The 19,584-nt window shown below is 39.3% G+C and overlaps 1 protein-coding gene across 8 annotated transcripts in view; it reads right to left on the minus strand.

Annotated features, from left to right (window-relative positions):
• Nucleotides 1–18,692, minus strand: part of satb1b (SATB homeobox 1b) — a 65,036-nt gene extending 46,344 nt beyond the window's left edge. Inside the window, exons 1-5 of one of the 8 annotated variants that reach the window (XM_084089628.1) lie at nt 18,511–18,692; nt 8,713–8,951; nt 4,842–5,018; nt 2,493–2,619; nt 1,223–1,346 (exon numbers count right to left, since the gene is read on the minus strand). In XM_084089628.1, coding sequence (XP_083945754.1) covers nt 1,223–1,346; nt 2,493–2,619; nt 4,842–5,018; nt 8,713–8,923 — 639 coding nt within the window. In that variant the 5' untranslated portion in view covers nt 8,924–8,951; nt 18,511–18,692. Of the gene's footprint in view, nt 1–1,222; nt 1,347–2,492; nt 2,620–4,841; nt 5,019–8,712; nt 8,952–10,027; nt 10,746–18,510 lie in introns of those variants that run through there. The other 7 variants (XM_084089630.1, XM_084089632.1, XM_084089634.1 and 4 more) reach the window with 7 other exon arrangements.
• Between the last annotated feature and the right edge of the window lie 892 nt (nt 18,693–19,584).

Below are 19,584 nucleotides of genomic sequence, written 5' to 3' on the forward strand. Positions count from 1 at the left end.
AATTCTCATTACTGTAAAAGTCTGGAATAATAATAATCAAAAGTCTTCCTAAAAAGTTGCTCAATTCATCCCACAAAAAATAATACTATCTAATGAATATCATTATCAATATAAGGAATAATACCAACATTATAATATTATAAGTCTTTGAAAGAATGAAAGAATTTTCATTACTGTACATTTAATAAATAAAAAAAATAAAAAACGCAGCATAAACACGGTAAGAAAATAAGGTAACGCTTTAGATTAGGGTTCAATTCTCACTATTGACTAGTTGCTTATCATGCATATTACTAGGATATTGTCTGTTTATTAGTACTTATAAAGCACATATTAATGCCAGTTGATGAATAGTTGTAGGAAAAAAAATACTATGGAAGTCAATGGGGTCCAACAACTGTCTGGTTACCGATGTTCTTCAAAATATAATCTTTTGTGTTCGGCAGAAGAAAGACATTCATACAGGTTTGAAACAACTTGAGGGTGAGTAAATTATGAAAGAATTTTCATTTTTAAGAGAACTATTCCTTTAATCCTAACCAATACCTAAACTTAACAATTACAGTAGTGAACATTTAAAGTGGATCAAAACCTTTCATTAAAGTTATACATGCATTTTGAACAATACTCGAAAATCTCGATGCACTTTTCTGATCCACTTCAAATGTTGACTACTGTACTTTACAAACTATTAATAAGCATTAATTAGGAGTTTATTGAGGCGAAAGTCATGGTTAGTTAATAGTGAGAATTGGACCCTAATCGAAAGTGTGACCGAAAATAATCCCACCATGCTTTATAAATTATTTGAACGTTTTGCATTGCAGTAATGAGAATTTAAGCTGCTTAATTGTCATTAAAATAACGCAATAATGCAACGAAAATAGGCTTAATTTTCCATAAGCACAATTCAATTCTTTCTTTGGTTTTTAAGGTTAAAAATGACACGTTGACAGGTTTTCGTGAGATTCACCCATAACAGTTCACAGCTTGTAATGCATTATCAAGATCATTGTGACTCGCCCATTGTTTAGCCAACAATACTCGCATTCACAACGGCTAGCAACAGCATCAAAATAAAGTGCATTAATCTACAGGCACGACAATGGCTATTGATTTGGATTTCTATGGCAATTCTGTCCATTTCCACTCTATCAAACTCTGGGCATTTGTAAAAGGGACACTTGCAATCTTGGCAACTAGACGTGGAAGGCTCCAGCACCTGTGATAAGGGACATTCTTTTGCCAGAGAGCTCTGGTTCATGTCTTTGAGTAACTCCTTGAGCGCATTTCTTACTGTAGAGTGGGTCCACTGCTCTGGAGGAAGGTCTTCCAGTTTAGGACAACTGCAGGAAGAGATAGAACAAGAGAAAGAGAGAAGGAAAGAGTGAAAAGAGAGAGAGAGAGAGAGAGAGAGAGGACAGTGAGCACTGGGCTTTGCTTCTCTGCTGCAAGCGTCCCTCTAAGACAGACAGATTTCATTTGGCGCATGAAGCAGATGCATCTGGAGTCTCTCTCTCTTTCTCTCTCTCTCTCTCTCCTGATTGTTCTGATTAGTTAATTACTTTATACAACACATCTGCTGTATTGATGCATGAATTATACATCAGCTGCATGCGGCGACTATTATTTCACGTTACTTCTACCTTCCTGCCTTGATGTGCTTGCTGAAACAATTTAAGGTGTTTCCAGATAGATTTAGATGCTAGATGCATTAAAAACGACCAGAATCTAAACACTTTATCCATTTAGACGAGCATTAAATAATTTTTTTTAAAAATGCACGACCAAATCAATGGAGAAAACACAGCTGCATTCAGGGTGTCATTAATGAATGCTTGTTCAATAGGACGCAATAAACGGCAAGCTGCCAAGTAAATATCGTAACACCGATGTTCGACGCCAGCATGCAATGCAAATTAAGGATGAGGAGTGTCATTTCCGCGCCGCCAGCGTCACCAAACGGAACTGCAAAAACAATGACGGGTTTGCAAATGATCCGACAGACAGATGGTGACTTTAACTTAACCGGTGGCATGAGCGATGACCAAAGTCAGACAGGAGAAATGATTTTTGCAATGCTATTTGGTAACGCTAGTGGTGTAAAAATGACACCTTTAAATACACATCCTTGAATTTAAATGAAGGCTCCCTTGGATTAATCTTTTTTTAAAAAGCGCAATACTGATGGTTTCATAGTTCTTTGGAGTAATTGGATGAGAGGTAGTACTGCTGTAATGTGCAATTAACACATCCATGTTTGCATATAGACACACACACACACACACACACTTAAAGAAAAGGAGCGATCTGATCCGGCACACCTTAAAGTGCGAGACAGCCACAGAGCCTCTGGAGACACACAGATATACATGGATGTCTACAGAAAGAGGAAGAGGTGTGTCTGTGTGTGCCCACAGCAGTGGCTTGTGGGAAATAGAAAAAAAACAGCCCTGTTTGTGTTGTGGGTACAGTAGATGGGAAACACTGACCTGTGTAGCTGGATTTTCAGCGTGACCACATGGTACACATCCTGCAACATGTCCGCCACTGTGGCGTCGGGTGCATCCGTCACGTAGGAAAGAGGCACGGGGTTCCACTTGCCCACCTGAATCAGCCCTGCGGTGAGGAAACACCATTTACCGCAGGCAGACACTCGCACGACAGCACACAGGAATAAAACACTGCATTTTCACTACTAGAAAGGTTTTCATGCTTAAGGCCCCGCTTACACGAAGGGAAGACGCAGATACTTCCCTGCGGTTTGACCTCTCATTTACACGAAAACCCCCGTTTTTATGACAGAAAACGATTATTTCTAAAAACTCCGGGCAAAGTGGAGATTTCTGATAACGGCGGTTATGTGTTGCCGTGTCAACTGGGAGAAACGGGGTTTTAGGTTCTCAAACGTCACATTACGCGCCAGAAAATGCTTAACGTCAAGTGAGCGCCCTATGTTTACAGTTTGTTTGGGCGTATTTATGCGGGTTGATGTAAATGACAACTTTTTTGAAAACGGAGGGGGGGAAATATTCATTTCTCTAAATACTATGTGTAAATGTGGCCTTTGTTGATTATTTTCTCCATTGTTGCGGCTCCTCTCTTCCCAGTCTGTCACTAACGCTCTGTTTAGTTCCTGTCTCTATGAAGCCCCGCCTTCTGAAAAGCACACTGTGCTCTGATTGGTCGGCTGGAGCAGTGTGTTGTGATTGGTCGAGCGCTTCGAGTGTGTTTGGAAATGTCCCGCCCCTTACCATAACCGCCAGTTTAACACACTACTAACTAACTCAACCAGGCCCCGCCCCTTTATTCTGCGTATTAATTATTATAATGAGGAATATTGTGACGTGTTTGTTCCCGGAAGAAACTCAAGACTACAATGGAGGCGTTTCAGGGAGTTCAGAAACACTGATGTAGAGAAGAACTCTTATCATGCTCAAACAGCAACATTACACACTTAACAAAAAAGCATAATACAGTATGTCCTCTTTCTTAAGTTTTTTAAAAATAATAATGTGGCAATTATGGTACTTTGATGTGTCATTTAATAACCATATTCAACATAACACACTTAAAAAAAAAATACCATGTTATTACCATTATAGTACCATTATGTCTTAACCTCAAAACCTAGTAAGCTGACAATACACAGGCAATCTTCTTTATGCGGTAAGCATCGCACACATCTTTTGTGGACAACACAATCCCATAATACACTGCAACAACATTAATTAAAAGATCTAGACAAGACGGAAGGTGAAGTGAGAGAAATGCTGGTATATCTTTGCATACTATTTTTTTATACAATACCATTCAAAGGTTTGGGGTCGGTTTAAATGTTTATGAAGAAGTCTCTTCTGCTCACCAAGGCTGCATTTATTTGATTAAAAACACAGTAATATTGTGAAATATTATTACAATTTAAAATCAGCTGTTTTCTATGTGAATATATAGTAAAGTGTAATTTATTCCTGTGATCAAAGCTGAATGTTCAGCATCATTACTCCAGTCTTCAGTGTCACATGATCCTTCACAAATCACTCTAATATGATGATTTGATGCTCGAGAAACATTTATGATTATTATCAGTGTTGAAAACATTTATGCTGCTTAAGCTTTTTTCCAGGATTATTCGATAAACCGAAAGTTCAAAAGAACTGCATCACATCAATTTAATAATAAAAAAAATAATTTCTTTTGAACACCATGTTGTGAACTTAGCAATATTATAATGCCAAACTCTCACCATGTTTTAGAAAAGTGCTTTCGAAATTTTATTTTTTTATGATAATACCATTGTACTTTTTTAGTATGGAGTTAAAGAAAGGCTTTCACCCTTTAAAAAAAACATTTCTCGACCACATGTTGTCTTTTGACTGGCACTAAATAAAAAAATAAAATAAAAAAAAAAGATCCAGAAGATCCAACGAAAAAAGAAATTATGATGGACAGCCTGCAATAAATTACAGACTGAAGGCTCCAGCTCTTAAAATAGCCCCCGACTCCATAAAGCGAGCAATTAGAAACCGCAGGCCCACCTCCACACTCGTTCCCATTGAGAAAAGTGTGATTACAGAGAGCAGGAGGTGCACCTGTGTGTTCCTCTACCCACAACCCCCCTGACCTCGGCATCAGGTCAGCCCGAGAAAACCCAGAACGGAGCCAACAAATCACTCCAAAAATATCTCTGTTTAGCCTCCAAAAATATCCGAGCATCTGCCCGGCGTTCGATGACTCACGGTTCTGATCTAAATGCATGAAGAAGAAAAAATCACGTGCATGTTCTGGAGACATCGGTGTAGTGAATGCATTGGTGTTAAGAGTGTGAAAGCATGCCGTACCTTTAGCCTGAGCAGCCGAACTGTGCGAGTAGCCCAGGGAGAGCAGGGCCATCTCGATCAGCTGGTTGAAGAGCATGTCCTTCCTCACCAGAACGAACTCGGCGTGTTCCTCTTTACTGTCGAACTCGATGGGGCTCTCGTAGTGCTCCACCACACAAAACACTGGCAGCATGTTACCTACACACACAAGAGCACGCTTTACACTCCAGCCTCGCGGAGAGAGCTGCCGAAACGCCACACATTATTACCAGCAGTGCTGTACATCCAGCCAAAAATGCAAATGCAAATTATAAACGAGCTAAAAATAAAGTTTGCATTTGCTCAAGGAAGATGCCAAGTTGTTGCTAGAGAGTTCTGGGTGGCATTTAAAAAAAAAAGAGAAAAAAAACCTAACCCTAAGCATGAGCAATAGTGCCTAACCTCTAATTATCAATTGATTATAATCCGCTGTAATGGTGTTAAAATAAAGCAGCATTGTAACATGCATAATAAGATCAGAACGCAGAGCGAGAGGAGATGCCGTCAACGAAACAGCTCTGCTATTTAAACGTGTTAGCGCACTGAAAGGTTAGGGCTCATCGTGGGTTTAGCGCTTTATTTATTGTTAAGGTGCTCAAATCACATTAGAATACTTCTTCAGGCAGATCCCAGAAGCCTTCCCATGATGCACTGTACGCGCCGGCTCCCAGTGCTCCCCATCCACCTTATTCCTGACGAGCTCACTGCGTTTTTAATTATGGGAGGCACTTCCGGTTTGGGGAACTTCCATTCAAAAACACTGAAATGAATCATTTCAAATCATAAGGTTGCCCTACAAATAAAGCAGATCCTCAACGAGTTTTCTTTCAGGTTTTATTTAAGAATAACGTAACACTTGGTATTTTAACGTGACGTTATAACAGAGAATATCTATGGCAAGAGCTTTTTTCAGTCACTGCTGTCTTTTCCTCATGATTATTTTCTTTTTTCCTTTTGCATTCCACTGTAATATTATGTCAACATATCCTGCACATTTGTGGTCTGTTCCCCGATTTAATTTTACGATAATTCCATTAATAATTCACTGGAATGCACGAAGAATCTCTCGTTATTCTCCCCAAATCCTCACGTCTCTTTCCAGGTTTGTTTTCACAGGTAAATGCAATTTATAATCTGTCAAAATGACTGAAATCACTTTGAAATAGTGTCACGCAATGCTGAAGTAAATAAAATAAAAAAATGTATTAAGGCAACTTATGTTACATAATACAGTGATATTTAACCATGCGATTTTGCTGTGGAAAGACTCGCGCTTTTGGGGTTATTTGATCTGTTGAAAGTACCTTGTTGATGCTTTTACACTTTTAAATGTCCTTTTTAATGTTCAATGGTTGAAGGGTGAGTAATATAATGTAATCTCATTGTACACAGTTTAAAAATATATATTATTGCGTCCATAGAGCTCGTCTTTCACTGATTGTTTGCAGCTTAAAGGAAGTTACACCCATAATTCGTGCAAAGCGTCATGGGGCGTAGGAATAATGTGGACAGCCTTGAGGTTTACGAGTCTGTGTAAACACGCGCCGCTATCAGGGAAACAACGAAGAATCTCCGTCCAAAGCTGTCATGTGTTCGGGTTTACTGTGCAAATATCACATAATACCAGCCAGCTGCAACACTCCGGTGATGAAATTTCAGGAACTTCATGATCTCTTGGACTCAGGATCTTTATTTTTACAGGGTTTAACACAGGCTGGGGGGGGATATCAACGTCTTCCATCCATGGCAATCGTAATAAATCATATCTCTGCTCCTCACGGTCGCAGTTTCCAAAGAATGCGACCGTTTTCAGGAAAACAATCAATAAATAGGGGTATAATCATAAGCAGATGCCAGGGAATGTGCTGAATCGAAGCTTTTCCATTTTTAATAGATAAAGATCTAACAATAAAGACTGCTGTGTCGGTTCATTTCGGGATCAATACACGCTTTGTTCCCAGAGAGCTGAGAAAAGCCCATGGTAAATATTATTCAGCTAAAACAATGAATACAGTAGCTACCAAAGTTCAGCAGGCACTCAGCAAAAGTTCACTATTTCCCATAAATAATAATAACGGTTGTCCAGAGAGCTGTAGAACACAGCAGAGGAACATGAACTAACACTAAATGTGTTATAACTACAATATCTCCCCTTTAATTGTACACTGCATGTGTGTGTGTGTGTGTGTGTGTGTGTGTGTATATATATATATATATATGAAGAGTTCAGATGCAAATGCCTCTAAGTGCCATCTGAAATTTTCTTCTAGAATGATAATTTTTATCAAGCTCATATATTTAAGTTCAATAATGTCACTTAAATAGCAATGCAAATGACCTATTAATTGTCATTTAAGTGAAATTACTTAACTTAAATATACAAGCTTTATAAAAATGATCATAGAAGAAAATTTCAGATGGCACTTAGAGGCTTTTGCATCTGAACTCTTCATACATATATATACATAACATACACACACATACACCCATACATATACACATATATGCATGCATGTATATACACATAGCAAAATGAAGCATCAAAATCACCAAACAAATAAAAATAATCAGGATTTAATTTACCAAGAATTTCAATTCAAAAAGATTTAATCTGACATAAACAAACAGTGACTGCTTTCTGAAAATCAATGCAAATATGCTTACAGTTAGTGCTAAACATATCCTCAGAAATGTTGCTGGCTGGCGATACGTAAAAAAAATATGCAATCTACACAGGGGTTTTCGTCCTGATCATCAGTGGCCACAACTACAGCAGGTTTCTGAGCGATGAGCTCCACCCATCGTGAAATATCATTGGTCCAAATGACCTATTCTCATAACTGTGCATTAAACATCACGTTTGGGTGGACAGACGAATCGCTTCTCACTGGAATCTAGGGGTGGAACGATATATCGTGTCACTATATATCGCAATACAAAGATACAACTATGTATCGTAGTGATAATACAGTTTTCAGAGTTTTAGTGTCAGTATTACATTAAACTACTGTATATAATGTTGAATATAATGTATAATAATGCAATGGGGGAATATTTGTGTCCTGATAATGCCAAATGTCTGATGTTTCCAGTAAAAGTGGCCTATATTATTTTAAATATATCTAGTCAGTGAAAGAGTGCGAACATTCGTCTAAAACAATTCTGTATTTCAGCTTGAGAATCATGAATATTTTTATTCTTTTGTCACCATTGTCCTGTGCTTTGGGTTTCCAGCACCAAATCCAAGCCTATTCATTTACAACCACAATATAACACGAAATTTAGCATTTTAATCAACAGTACATTTTTTAGTTAACCTTTAACCATATGTCTTGGAGTATCGCAATAATATCGAATCGTGAGTTCAGTATCGTGATACGTGGCATGAGGGTATCGTTACACCCCTACTGGAATAATTTGGAATTTAAATACTAGAGTTTTAGTGTCAGTATTACATTAAACTACTATATATAATGTTGAATATAATGTATAATAATGCAATGGGGGAATATTTGTGGGTAATGCCACATGTCTGATGTTTCCAGTAAAAAGTGGCCTACATTATTTTAAACACATCTAGAGTCAGTGACAGAATTATTTTAGATGAATATTGTTTTCAGAATCATGAATATTGTTATTCTATTGTCTCTATTGTCCTGTGAATCAGGTTTCCAGCACCAAATCCAAGCCTATTCATTTACAACCACAATGTAAAACATAATTTAGCATTTTAATCACCAGCACATTTTTTGTTAACCTTTTATCACGTCTAAAAAAGGGTATCGAAAGGGTCTCGTTGCACCCCTACTGGAATCGCGTCCCAGGGCCCAGCGGTAAGAAAACGCCAGCTCACCCCTCTTGTGGCAGGCCTTCAGGTGATGTCCGGGGGGTTTGAAGGGCACGCTGGTGAGTTTAGCTCCAGTGCTGCCGAGACGGGACCGGCCCAGAGGACTTCCGTTCTGTTCCAGACGGGCCAGTTTGGCTGGAGGAGCCTTGGTGTCGTTCAGACTGTTGACCATCTCACAGTTCTCCTTCCCCAGGCATGTTTCGCTGAGATGCTCCATGGTCCTCAGCTCCACTGCGCACTGTCACCTGAAGAAGGAAATAAAAGACAGAGCCGTGGTGTTAGGACGCTCAGAAACTTTTCCTTCCATGCAGAGAACAGTTCTACAGATTACTGAACCATAGAAGAAAAGAAGAAATTGCAACATAAACTGTGTCTCTTCCATGTCGACTGAAATGTCAAATCAAGCCTAATGTTACATGGCATTTACAATGTTTCATGCAACGATCACGTTCCCATTCTTAAGAGCATGTATTATGTATGTCTAACCCACTGCAGAATCCCATGTGAAGAGCAAAACAAGCTAGTTTTTGTACAGTCGCATTAATGAGTCCACTTCAGCGATCAGCGCACCGTACAGCGAACAAGAGGAACGGGCTGTGAAATATTTAGCGGATCAGATCTGTTAGTTGAAAAGCTGACGGCTCTAAAATACAAGTGCAAGACACACTTCTCCATGTAAAATACAGTGTGATGGATTTTGGTCCTGTTTGAGTTTAATGATCCCAACAACAACAACAACAAAAATCCAAAAAAAAAAAAAGTTTTCCTAAAATGTCTATACAAGATTATAAAGGACGTGCACCTTGTCTCAACACTGCATTCACAGTCAGCATGACAGACGGGGTTAGATTTCATCAAACAGGCCAAACAAGACATCAGACATGCAACAATGAATTCCACAGCACAGATGAACTCGCGTGACTCCATGTAAAAACCAATATAACAGGTATAGAGGATTTAAAAAGATGAACTCTGTGCACTTTTATGTTCAATTTAATGTTCAAGTGAAAAAGAAAACCTTACATGTCAATACAAACACTCTAATAGTAAAAAAATATTTCTACTTCTCCTGAACCTTAAAATGACTTGTATTGCTGTAACCTAATGCAGATTGTCATATCATATAATAATTCTGCATTTTATTAATCTAGATAATGTGCATGTTACATTATATGTTTATAACGCAATGAAATTATATTTAAAAAATAATCTAGTGCATACAAAAATATATATATTATTTGTAGACTTAAAAGAACGTACACATACTTTAAATCATTCCACAAAACAAAGAAATGAGAACAAATCAAGCAGCTTCACTCACCACTTTAAGACGAGCATATAAAGAGCTGTAGATGAACAGCGACTTCAAGTTTTGAGCACAAACTTCACTCGAATATCAGTTTTATGTCAGCTATTCTATTCTAAAACATACAAAACTTCCAGATCGTCCACACCACAATACCTAATGTCATATGCCAAGTCATGAATTACAGCGGATAATACATTTAGAAGCATACATACGAAGCGCAAAGTACTTTAATATGTGATCAAATCTTTTTTTTTTAAAAAACGTAGATGCATCAATCCTAAATGCAGCGATCGCCGGTAAGTCTATTGACTTCAATAGAGTTTACCATCACATCCACCATCCGTTCTGTGCGCAAAATAACGCAAAAAAATAAAAGTAAGCATCGGCGTTCCCTACACATCCCACTGAGCTTGAACAATGCGAGGCTGTAGGATCAGAAGCTCGTCTCCTCTCAGGATCATCTGGCCGAACAACAGCACGAAGACATCGAGTCTCATCTCGACACATGCGGACCCGAAGCGGCTCTAAAAGTGCGCGATACACTCGAACGTCGAATGAAACATCAGAGCACGAGAAGATTCCTGACGCGCGTCAACGCTACATTGTATCTTCCGCTTGTTACATTTGTAACATTCGCGCTCGGTCCTTTTCTTTCTGTTTCCCTTCTCTCTCTCTGTGTGTGTGTGTGTGTGTGTCTCTCTCTTTCTCTCTCGCGCGCTCTCTCTCTCTCTCTGGCCCATTAAATTATGAGTTGCATCGGCTCATCCCTCCCTCTCCGCGCGCCTGCCGCTTCTCCTCATCCCTAAAGCTCCTAAACGACGCGATTGAAGACTGCTTTCGGGAGCTCTCGCTGTCCTGGAGGATGAAGGCGAAAATAAAGTAAAAGTGCCGGAGAACGAGGATGATGATGATGATGATGGTGGATTTCCGCCTGCACGCGCGCAGGAATTTTTAATCAGCTTGATTAGAGTGAGGCGGTTCTGCATTTATTACTGAATAACACACATCCACACACACATCCTGTACACACACACACATACAGGATGCACATTCATTTCTGCATGACACAATAAAATCAGTTTGTATATTTTTTTTGTTACAAAATAAACGATCTTTGTTTGTGCACAATGTTGATTTTGATCCCGATGTGTGTGTGTGTGTGTGTGTGTTGTTGATCAGCTGAATCGGAGGTGGAAGGAAAACGCGAATGATCATATGAACGAGTGTGATGATATTATAGCAGCTTTTCTGTTTTTAAAAGTTGCAAAAGAGCCTCAAGAGTACAATATTTCTTATAGCAAAAGGACACGCCATCTGTCAGTGATGCTGGTGCATGACACGCACGCGCGCGCGCGCACACAGACACACACACTCACACACACACACACACACACACACACGTGTGCAGGTGACAGCAAACGTCCAACCATGAACACACACACACACACAGAGAGAGAGAGAGAGAGAGAGAGAGAGAGAGAGAGAGAGAGAGAGAGAGAGAGAGATCTAGTTTATGTAAATATAAGCAAAATTGATGCACGTTAGTAAAAAAAAAAAAAAAAAAAAGTTTACAAAGTGATGATTTTGAGGAGAATGTGCAGTAAAATAAGAAGTGCAGATTATATCTGTTCAAACTTATAAAATGACTTAGAATTTCAAGCATTATTAATCATTAATAAAAACTCTTAATAATTCTATTTACTTCAAAAAAAGAATAAAATCATTCTCGATATTTTTTTGACTTTCAAAAAACATGCCCATAAAAGACAATAACTTGCAGAGACATTTTTTTTTTTTTTCAGCCACACTGAACTTGTGTTTTCATAAATAAAAAACACAAAGATGTATAAAGACAACAGTCAGGCAGATTTATGTGCAAGGGTCAAAGGTCGTTTGGAAATGATTTTCAAAGATCTGAACTTGCTGTTGTGGACACCATGTCCTGGATAAATAATGAAATATTACCAGTACAGGAGTAAAACCAATCCAGAGAGAGTCCAATCCTGTACCTGAGTATTTAGGCTAATTATTTAATTGTTAAAAAAATGACCACATTTATATTTATCTAACATGGATACTTTGTTTCTGCTACTGTATGTTATTGTAATGCCAAGTGAGACTGAAATATACTGTTTATTCCTTGAGATTAGCTTTAAGTAAGCAAGCACATTCCTATGCCAGAATCAACAGTCATAATGACTAATCGGCCTAATAATTAATGACAGTGAAGACAGTAAATGTTGTTTTGTGACGTGTGTAGACATGAAACTAAAGGTGATAAAGCTATATGAAATCAGCAGAGCACAACTAGAACATGAAGTCTCACTGTTGATAAAAACAGGAAACGTAAGAGAAGAGCGATGGCCAAAAAAAGGTGGATGCATTCGCAATACATATCACACATTCGTCACACGAGTAAATGATTTCGTTAACGTTTTTTCTAAGTTACATTTGAGTGCATGTCAGTGCATCTGCTATGTCACAGCGCTGAACATTTCCGGCACTGAAGTGAGTTTGCCGAGAGCTTGTTTTTGCTGTCTTTAGTCCTTGTGAAACGCATTGTACAGCGACAGGCCAAAACTAATACGACCAGTCAAAACCAGTTCATCACAGTTCATTCAGTAGATTCACATTCAGGCAAAAAGCAAAAATATGCAATTGAGGCTGTTTTCTAAAACGATGCACAATATTCATATAAAATATACAGTGAAATTATTTCTACCTGATTTTTAAGTTGATTAGAAAAAAATTAAAATGCGTTTCACGGCTTTATCTCTGCTCCCACAATCCATCAGTGGCTCACAAAGGGATTGTGCAGTCGCACGGTTCTGCTTTTATTTGCAGCCGAACGAACGGAGGAACGAACGCAGCGCGAGCGGAGCGTGGCGGCCATGTTGACGTCTCCTCTGCTCTCGTACAAGAGCATCACACAATCTCTGCCGGCCTCGCCAGGAGGGTCCTGATGCTGCCAACAGGTGCGCACACTGCCAAGAGCCCTGGCACACACACACACACACACACCAACCCTGACATACAGGAGGGCATGCAGATTCACAGAGCAGAAATGATTTGATCCACTGTGGTTATAATTCAGCTCTCGCCTATTTAAAGAAGGGTAAACACAATTGAAGAGTTTAAAATGCCAACATGCTCAGGGCAAACTTATATGCGAGTGTGCTAAAAAATATATAATGCACAATGTACAATAAAAAAGCAATGCAAAAAAAAAAAAAAAAAGCACTGTAAAATAGAAGCTGTTTCTGCGTCACCTGACACTTTCATTAGTGCAAACTATTGTTTTGGTCATAATAATATACATAAATGTTTTATCTAAGATTTCCTCATTTGAAACACTCAGTTCATATGACATCAGATTAAATATTTAGTTATATAAATCACTTTTTTTTTTTTTTTTTTGCAAAAAATAAACTGATTACATTTGATAAAAAAAAAAAAAAGCAATTCATAACTCTTTGAAAACCCTGAGGATTTTAACTTTTCCCCCCCCCCCTGTTTCATAGCAATCTAAAGATGTTGCATTGTTTATTAGCCTTTTTCCATTTATCCTGGAATAGCGACACAGTACGTGCAAGTGTACATCCGAAGTTCTAAACCCATTATGACAACAAGACCGTTCTCTATGGCTGTTTATCACTCGGCACATTTCACCAGCGCTGTCCTGAACGCTCGCTCGCGTAGGTGTTGTTTAGTCTATGTGCTTGCCACTTCCGCAATGTTAAATGTGCATTAACAAGATTATTTGAGGTAGTGTTATAAATCAGAGCCAAGAGCATCTCGGCAGTTTGATAACACACACAGCATGGGGTAAGTCATCAGTGCCCACCACACACTGAACACACACACTCATCAATGCGCAGGCGAATGGGCAGTACACAAATCTACATTAAAACACACATTTCCTGGAAACACCAAAACCTGGAACTCATTACAGTCTCCAAATATTGCTTGCTGGCACAGAATGTTACTCATGCATGTTAATACAGTAGTTTGTAGTTGACTGTGCATGACTCACATGACTTGTAAGCGTATTAAATTATAATAATAATAATAAACAGCAGACTTATTAGTCATGTCCATAACTTTACGTGTTTAATAGCTTTACAAAAAACACTAGGCTTGGGTTGTTTGAACCCATGTTTGGATCAGATGTGGACAAACCCAACCAGAGGGTTTAAAAGTTTCATTTAAAAATGTAAATGAACGGTTGGGTTCATATTTGACCCAGACAAGGGTTAAATCAGCTCAGCGTTTTCTACAGTGTACACACTGTAAAAGTCCCCCTGTGGCTTCCTTGCACCTGTCAGATAAAGAGCGACAGACTGATCAGTGAAAGCGTGCGAGAGCTTTTGTGGGATCCTGAAGTCCGGCCGCAGACGACAACAAAAAGATCCCGCTCTTTGAGACTCCCGACGGAATCCGTATCAATTATTTAAAAACAATTACTCCCTCCGCGCGCACAAGAGAGGCTCTTTATCGGCTTGTTTATTCCCTGCTTTTATCGAATTATAAAACAAATCCTTCATCTAGCAATCAAGTGAGATCAGTTTCAAGGCCTGGGAAATGAGTTTTCTGTCACTGCAGTGGGCCAGCATCACATGACACAATAATTAGCCTTCTAATTTCTGCCTCGTGGATTGCAACGTATCAACAATTAATAAAGTTAAAGCGACAGGGAGGGGGAAAGTGGCTGTGAAGCTCTTTGTCCAGGCGCAACTGAGATGCAATGCTTGAGCCCACGCAGAACTTTTACGTCCGTCATTCACAAAGTTCTCTGGCTCTTTTCACTATGCTTTCAGCCATCAACGCCAGTGCCATTTAACACACACTTCTGCCCTAAAAATAGGCCATTAAATGCAGCAAATTGAATGCAACAAAAGTGCATATAAGTGCAGAGTTTTGTGGTGTGAAAGGTTACCAGGTTCAAACACACACACACACACACACACACACATGAACTTATGCATCAAATCAGCTAAAGAAACGCAAACTTGAACTGCATCAGAGGCCTGATGACAAAAGGCAGGATTTGCAGCGTTTTATCAATATACCTCTTCCCTCTCTTTTTAGTGTGTGAGTGTGTGTGTGAGTGTGTGTGTGTGCACGACCAATCAAAAGCAACAAATGAAAAGCCCTTGCTTCTTTTCAGTCTACTACACTGCAAAGGCAAAGATTTGTATGGCGTTAATCTGCGTCCCACCAAATCTCTATAAGTGCACGTGTGTGTGTGTGTGTGTGTGTGCACTGTAGAAGAGAGTATCTTCTTTAATTGTTTCTTGCGAGTGTGGGTGGGTATTAAAACCCTGATCTTTTGCAGTATGTGCATTCCTCTGATACATACTGCTGTCTTTGTGTCGCTTTACCAGAACAAAGGATTCGAGAAAACCTACACAGATCGGATAACGACAAGCATAGAAAGAGCAGACAATAACATCAGATCAAAACATATGGAGTGTCTAAATTTAGGTTCTGCGAAATTTTAAAAGGTGGCTCCGAGTGCGTATTTCAAATTGTATTAGTGATGCTTCTGCTGAGAATGATAATATTGCTCTTCTGATTTTACACAAATGTCATTTAGCCCGAGCATGACCAAATCAACATGACGCACTTTTGACGCTTTGTCCTCTGAAAAGATCCGGCGACGATTCTTAAAACCAGATAAAAGCAAGCAAATACATCAATTTAAAGAAAGGGGGGAAAAAAAGAGTTAGCGCTTGAGGAATTAAACACGAGATGATTTTTTAGCACAACCGTCAAATCGGTCCTGATATATGCAAATGATCTTGAAAAAAAAGTTGCTAAATTATTTTGGAGTTGCATGTGATCGTCTGCTTGACTCAGAGCTCAAGTATGCACAAACAATCCTTAATTTTTCCTTTCTTCTTCTTTTTTTTTTTTTTTTTTCACAAACTGGTTTGAGCTTGTCATCAAAAGTCTCTGATTCATTGTTACCTTTCCTAACTATTAGAAATCATAACAGCTCTTTTCCACAGAGGGTGGAATCTCCGAGCAGCCGCATATTAAAAAACGAGACAGACCTCTTATTTGCTGGCGACAGTCTAATAAATGCATACACTGGCAGCTAAACAGGTATTTACCGTGCTCTAACCACAAGTATAATTCTTCTCTTTGCTGAGCTGTTATTTCACCCTAGCGTTCATTACCGCCGCGGTTAAGACGATTAATGCTTTTACCCGCTCTTGACTTCACTGCGAGAATCAGACGCAGACCAACCAAGAAGTTCTCCATCCGGGAGGAGAGGAATCCTCTCTCTCTTTTAGACGCAGGCGACGGAAAGCTCGCGCCTCGATTGCTGTCACTTACAACAGGACAAATCATGCGAGACGGAGTGGAAATAATTCATCAAGGACGAGTTGCCTTGATTATCCTCTCAGGTGATGCTGAAAATAACCGATGCGGCGTGCCGGATAATTGGTCTCGAAGGGTCGGGAGGGCGAGCGGTGTGTGTGTGTGTGTCTCAGAGATGCACCTTTGGTCACCGGCAGGTGAGAAGGCGCATGATCTCGGGTTCACTCTTTTAACACTCTTTGTTCTCCGAGTCTTTGGACATAATATCATTTACAATATGATATTACTACTCTGACATCCTGTTGCGTTCAGGGCCTAACCGGCATCGCTCTCGGTGTGTGTTAAACACACATCTGCATGTTGCTCAGAGTCCGTCCGAGCGTGCCAAACAATGCAGAGATTTGGGACACAGATATGAATCGAGGTTCGCTCATCACATCAGGGAGAGTATCTCAACAACAGCCAGCCGTGGAAATGGGGTTAGGTGATGCCAATAAAAGTGCTTAACAACTTTCAGGTTGAGATCAAGAGGGCCCACACGGTTTCACATCGACAGACTGTACTTCTCAATGTGACACCATCCACGAGATGTAAGAATGAAACAAGTGTGAAAAACCTGCTTAATCGCAGCGACTTTGATGTCAAACAGCACTTACAAGAAGCAAACCTGACGCTGGCAGGAAGAGCTCGCGAGCTCTGTTCTCAGAAACACTGACCAGATCAACCACACTAATTCTACCCCAGATAAATAGACTAATCTCAAGAAGAATAACCTCGTTTTCACCACACTGACCTCCTAATGAGGGATCAGATAAACCCTGCACTACAAACGGGGTTGCGTGAAAGTGTGTAATATTTCAGTTTAAATCTATACAGTCCATATTATCATCACGCTTTTATTTCCTGCGTTAATTACATGCACATCGTTTTGCACTGCAATAATCTCGTTTTCACAAATACAGTTTGTGGACGGCACCTTGCCCACGAGTAACTGTGGTGAACGTCTTCACGAGATCATGCACTTCCTAAATCTGCTCTTCATCAACACAGCATAATAACAGTAATGCATGCTTGTCACTCATAACCAGAACTGTAATGTACATGCATTTAAATGCAACATTTAATGAAGCACTTTGTAACATAATTTATTCCATCACACCCCATATAACTGCCAATTAAGAGCAGTAGATGTGAATTTAAAAGCACACAAATATATTTATTTTATTTTTTCAGAGCCTAAATACAAGCAATTCGGGTCAAAAATAAGTGGAAATGCATTAATCTCAGTTGTGAATAATTATTTTTTAGTGCTAGCTCCTGAACACACAATGATCTGCTTGTGTCTTGTACTTTTTTTCAAAGCAAATATACTGACAGTAGATTTTACGAAACAGATGTAGATATAGACAAACATGCATTTAATGCTGGCATTTGACTTTTAACTTAATATGATAAATATATATATTTTTACAAATATTGTGCATCTGAATCTTAACTCCCTAAAGTCAGATCTGCTCATCTTTATTTCTCTGCATGTAAACACTTCTCATGTTTGCATCTGAAACAGGGTCCTGACCACTAAAACTCGGGATGATCCTGCGATATAAAGTTCTACATCACACCAGCTTGCAGAAAACAGAAATCAGTGTGAAGCGATTCTCTGCAGGCTGAGAGTCAGTTTTATTTAGAAGCATTTAGTCGTATTAGTCATTTCATCTTATTTAGGAGCATGTCTGTCTCTTGACTCCATAAAATGGGATTTGTTTCTCCTTTTTTTCCTATTTAGATCTTATGCACATGAATGCATACCAAATGCAATCCTGACCAGCGGATTGTGTTTAAAACACTCTTATAATCTGGAGTTGTGTGGTTATAAATCATTGCATTTGTCAAGACACTATTAAAAAAATAAAAATAAACTTCTGCCAAAAAAATCTACATTTAGAAATGTATATAAAAACGCCTGGATATCACTGAAACCCGAAAGTATGAATGAATGATGTTCCGTCTTTCGTTATTAATTCTTTATCGTGCAATCTATTGATAAGAGAGGGCAGCAAACAGATCTGACTGTTCGTGAAATATACAGCAGCTTTGCGTTCGGAGCAGATGCTCACACACACCGAGAGAGAGAGAAAGAGAGAGAGAGAAAGGAAATACTACAATACCTTAGAGAAGTTAGCAATCTCCTCGAATGCTCTCGTTTTCCATCCAAAAGTTGAGAAGGCTCGTTTAACTTGGTCCGGGCGTTGAGAGATCCACAGCTCTGCTCGCGGATGGAGATGGAGGTGTCCCTGCGCGTACCGCTGGAGTTGGGAGCGCACGGACTGCGCGTAACGTGGGCTGCGGTGCGGGATAGAAGCGCGAGGGAAGGGGGAGGGTTCGAGCTCGAGGAGAGGGGTGTCAGGTAAACGAACCGCCCCTCCCCGTCGACATAAGACGATCTGCCAGCTGTGGCGCACCGCGTCTTCTTGCCCCACTTTGATTTTTGGAGCGGCGCGTCTCCGTGCGCGCTCTCCAGGGACTCATCCACTTTCACACTCAGCCATTCTCATATTTACACACCACATGTTAAAATTGTCAGGCAGGGGGACTGTATAAAATTATTTAAAACTTGCCATCCACAGCCACGGTGTGTTTACACTTCTAGTCATTTGATTTTATGTGCGACTTCACACACACACACACACACACACTCGCGGCTCTCGTGCATCTTGATACGGGATCACAAGAAAAAAAAAATTATGAGCGCATTTACTTGTTTATAGATCAATAAGTTTTCAATTATGCACATGCGTGTGTGAGATTGAATTTCAGCTGAATTTAAAGATCTTTTTTTTTTTAGCCGCGATGCGCATTTGAAGCGGATGTTGATTTTCAAACTAAATATCATATATTAATTTTGTTGTTTTGTCGCTTCAGTGAATGTAGATGTTGGTTATTTTTAAGTTTTAGCCTACATAATGGAATTTATCCCTCATTTCTCACTGAGCGCTGATTTATGAATTCGTCCGTTTGCAGTAATTAAATGTTATTTACACACTAAAGCGTCAATTTATGCTATAAAGTTGTAATTTTTAGCACAACTTTAAGACGTTTAATAGTCTTTTATTGTGAATTTAAAAAATGTTTTTAAACATTTACTTGCAGGCTATGTTTCAAACACCTGTTTAAATGCGGTGAAAACACACAGATCTGCCACATGCGTATTATATTTTAATATTCAAGGCGGAAAAGGAAAC

This window comes from Abramis brama, assembly GCF_963993115.1.
Source record: "Abramis brama genome assembly, chromosome: 17".
NCBI classification, from domain to species: Eukaryota; Metazoa; Chordata; class Actinopteri; order Cypriniformes; family Leuciscidae; genus Abramis; species Abramis brama.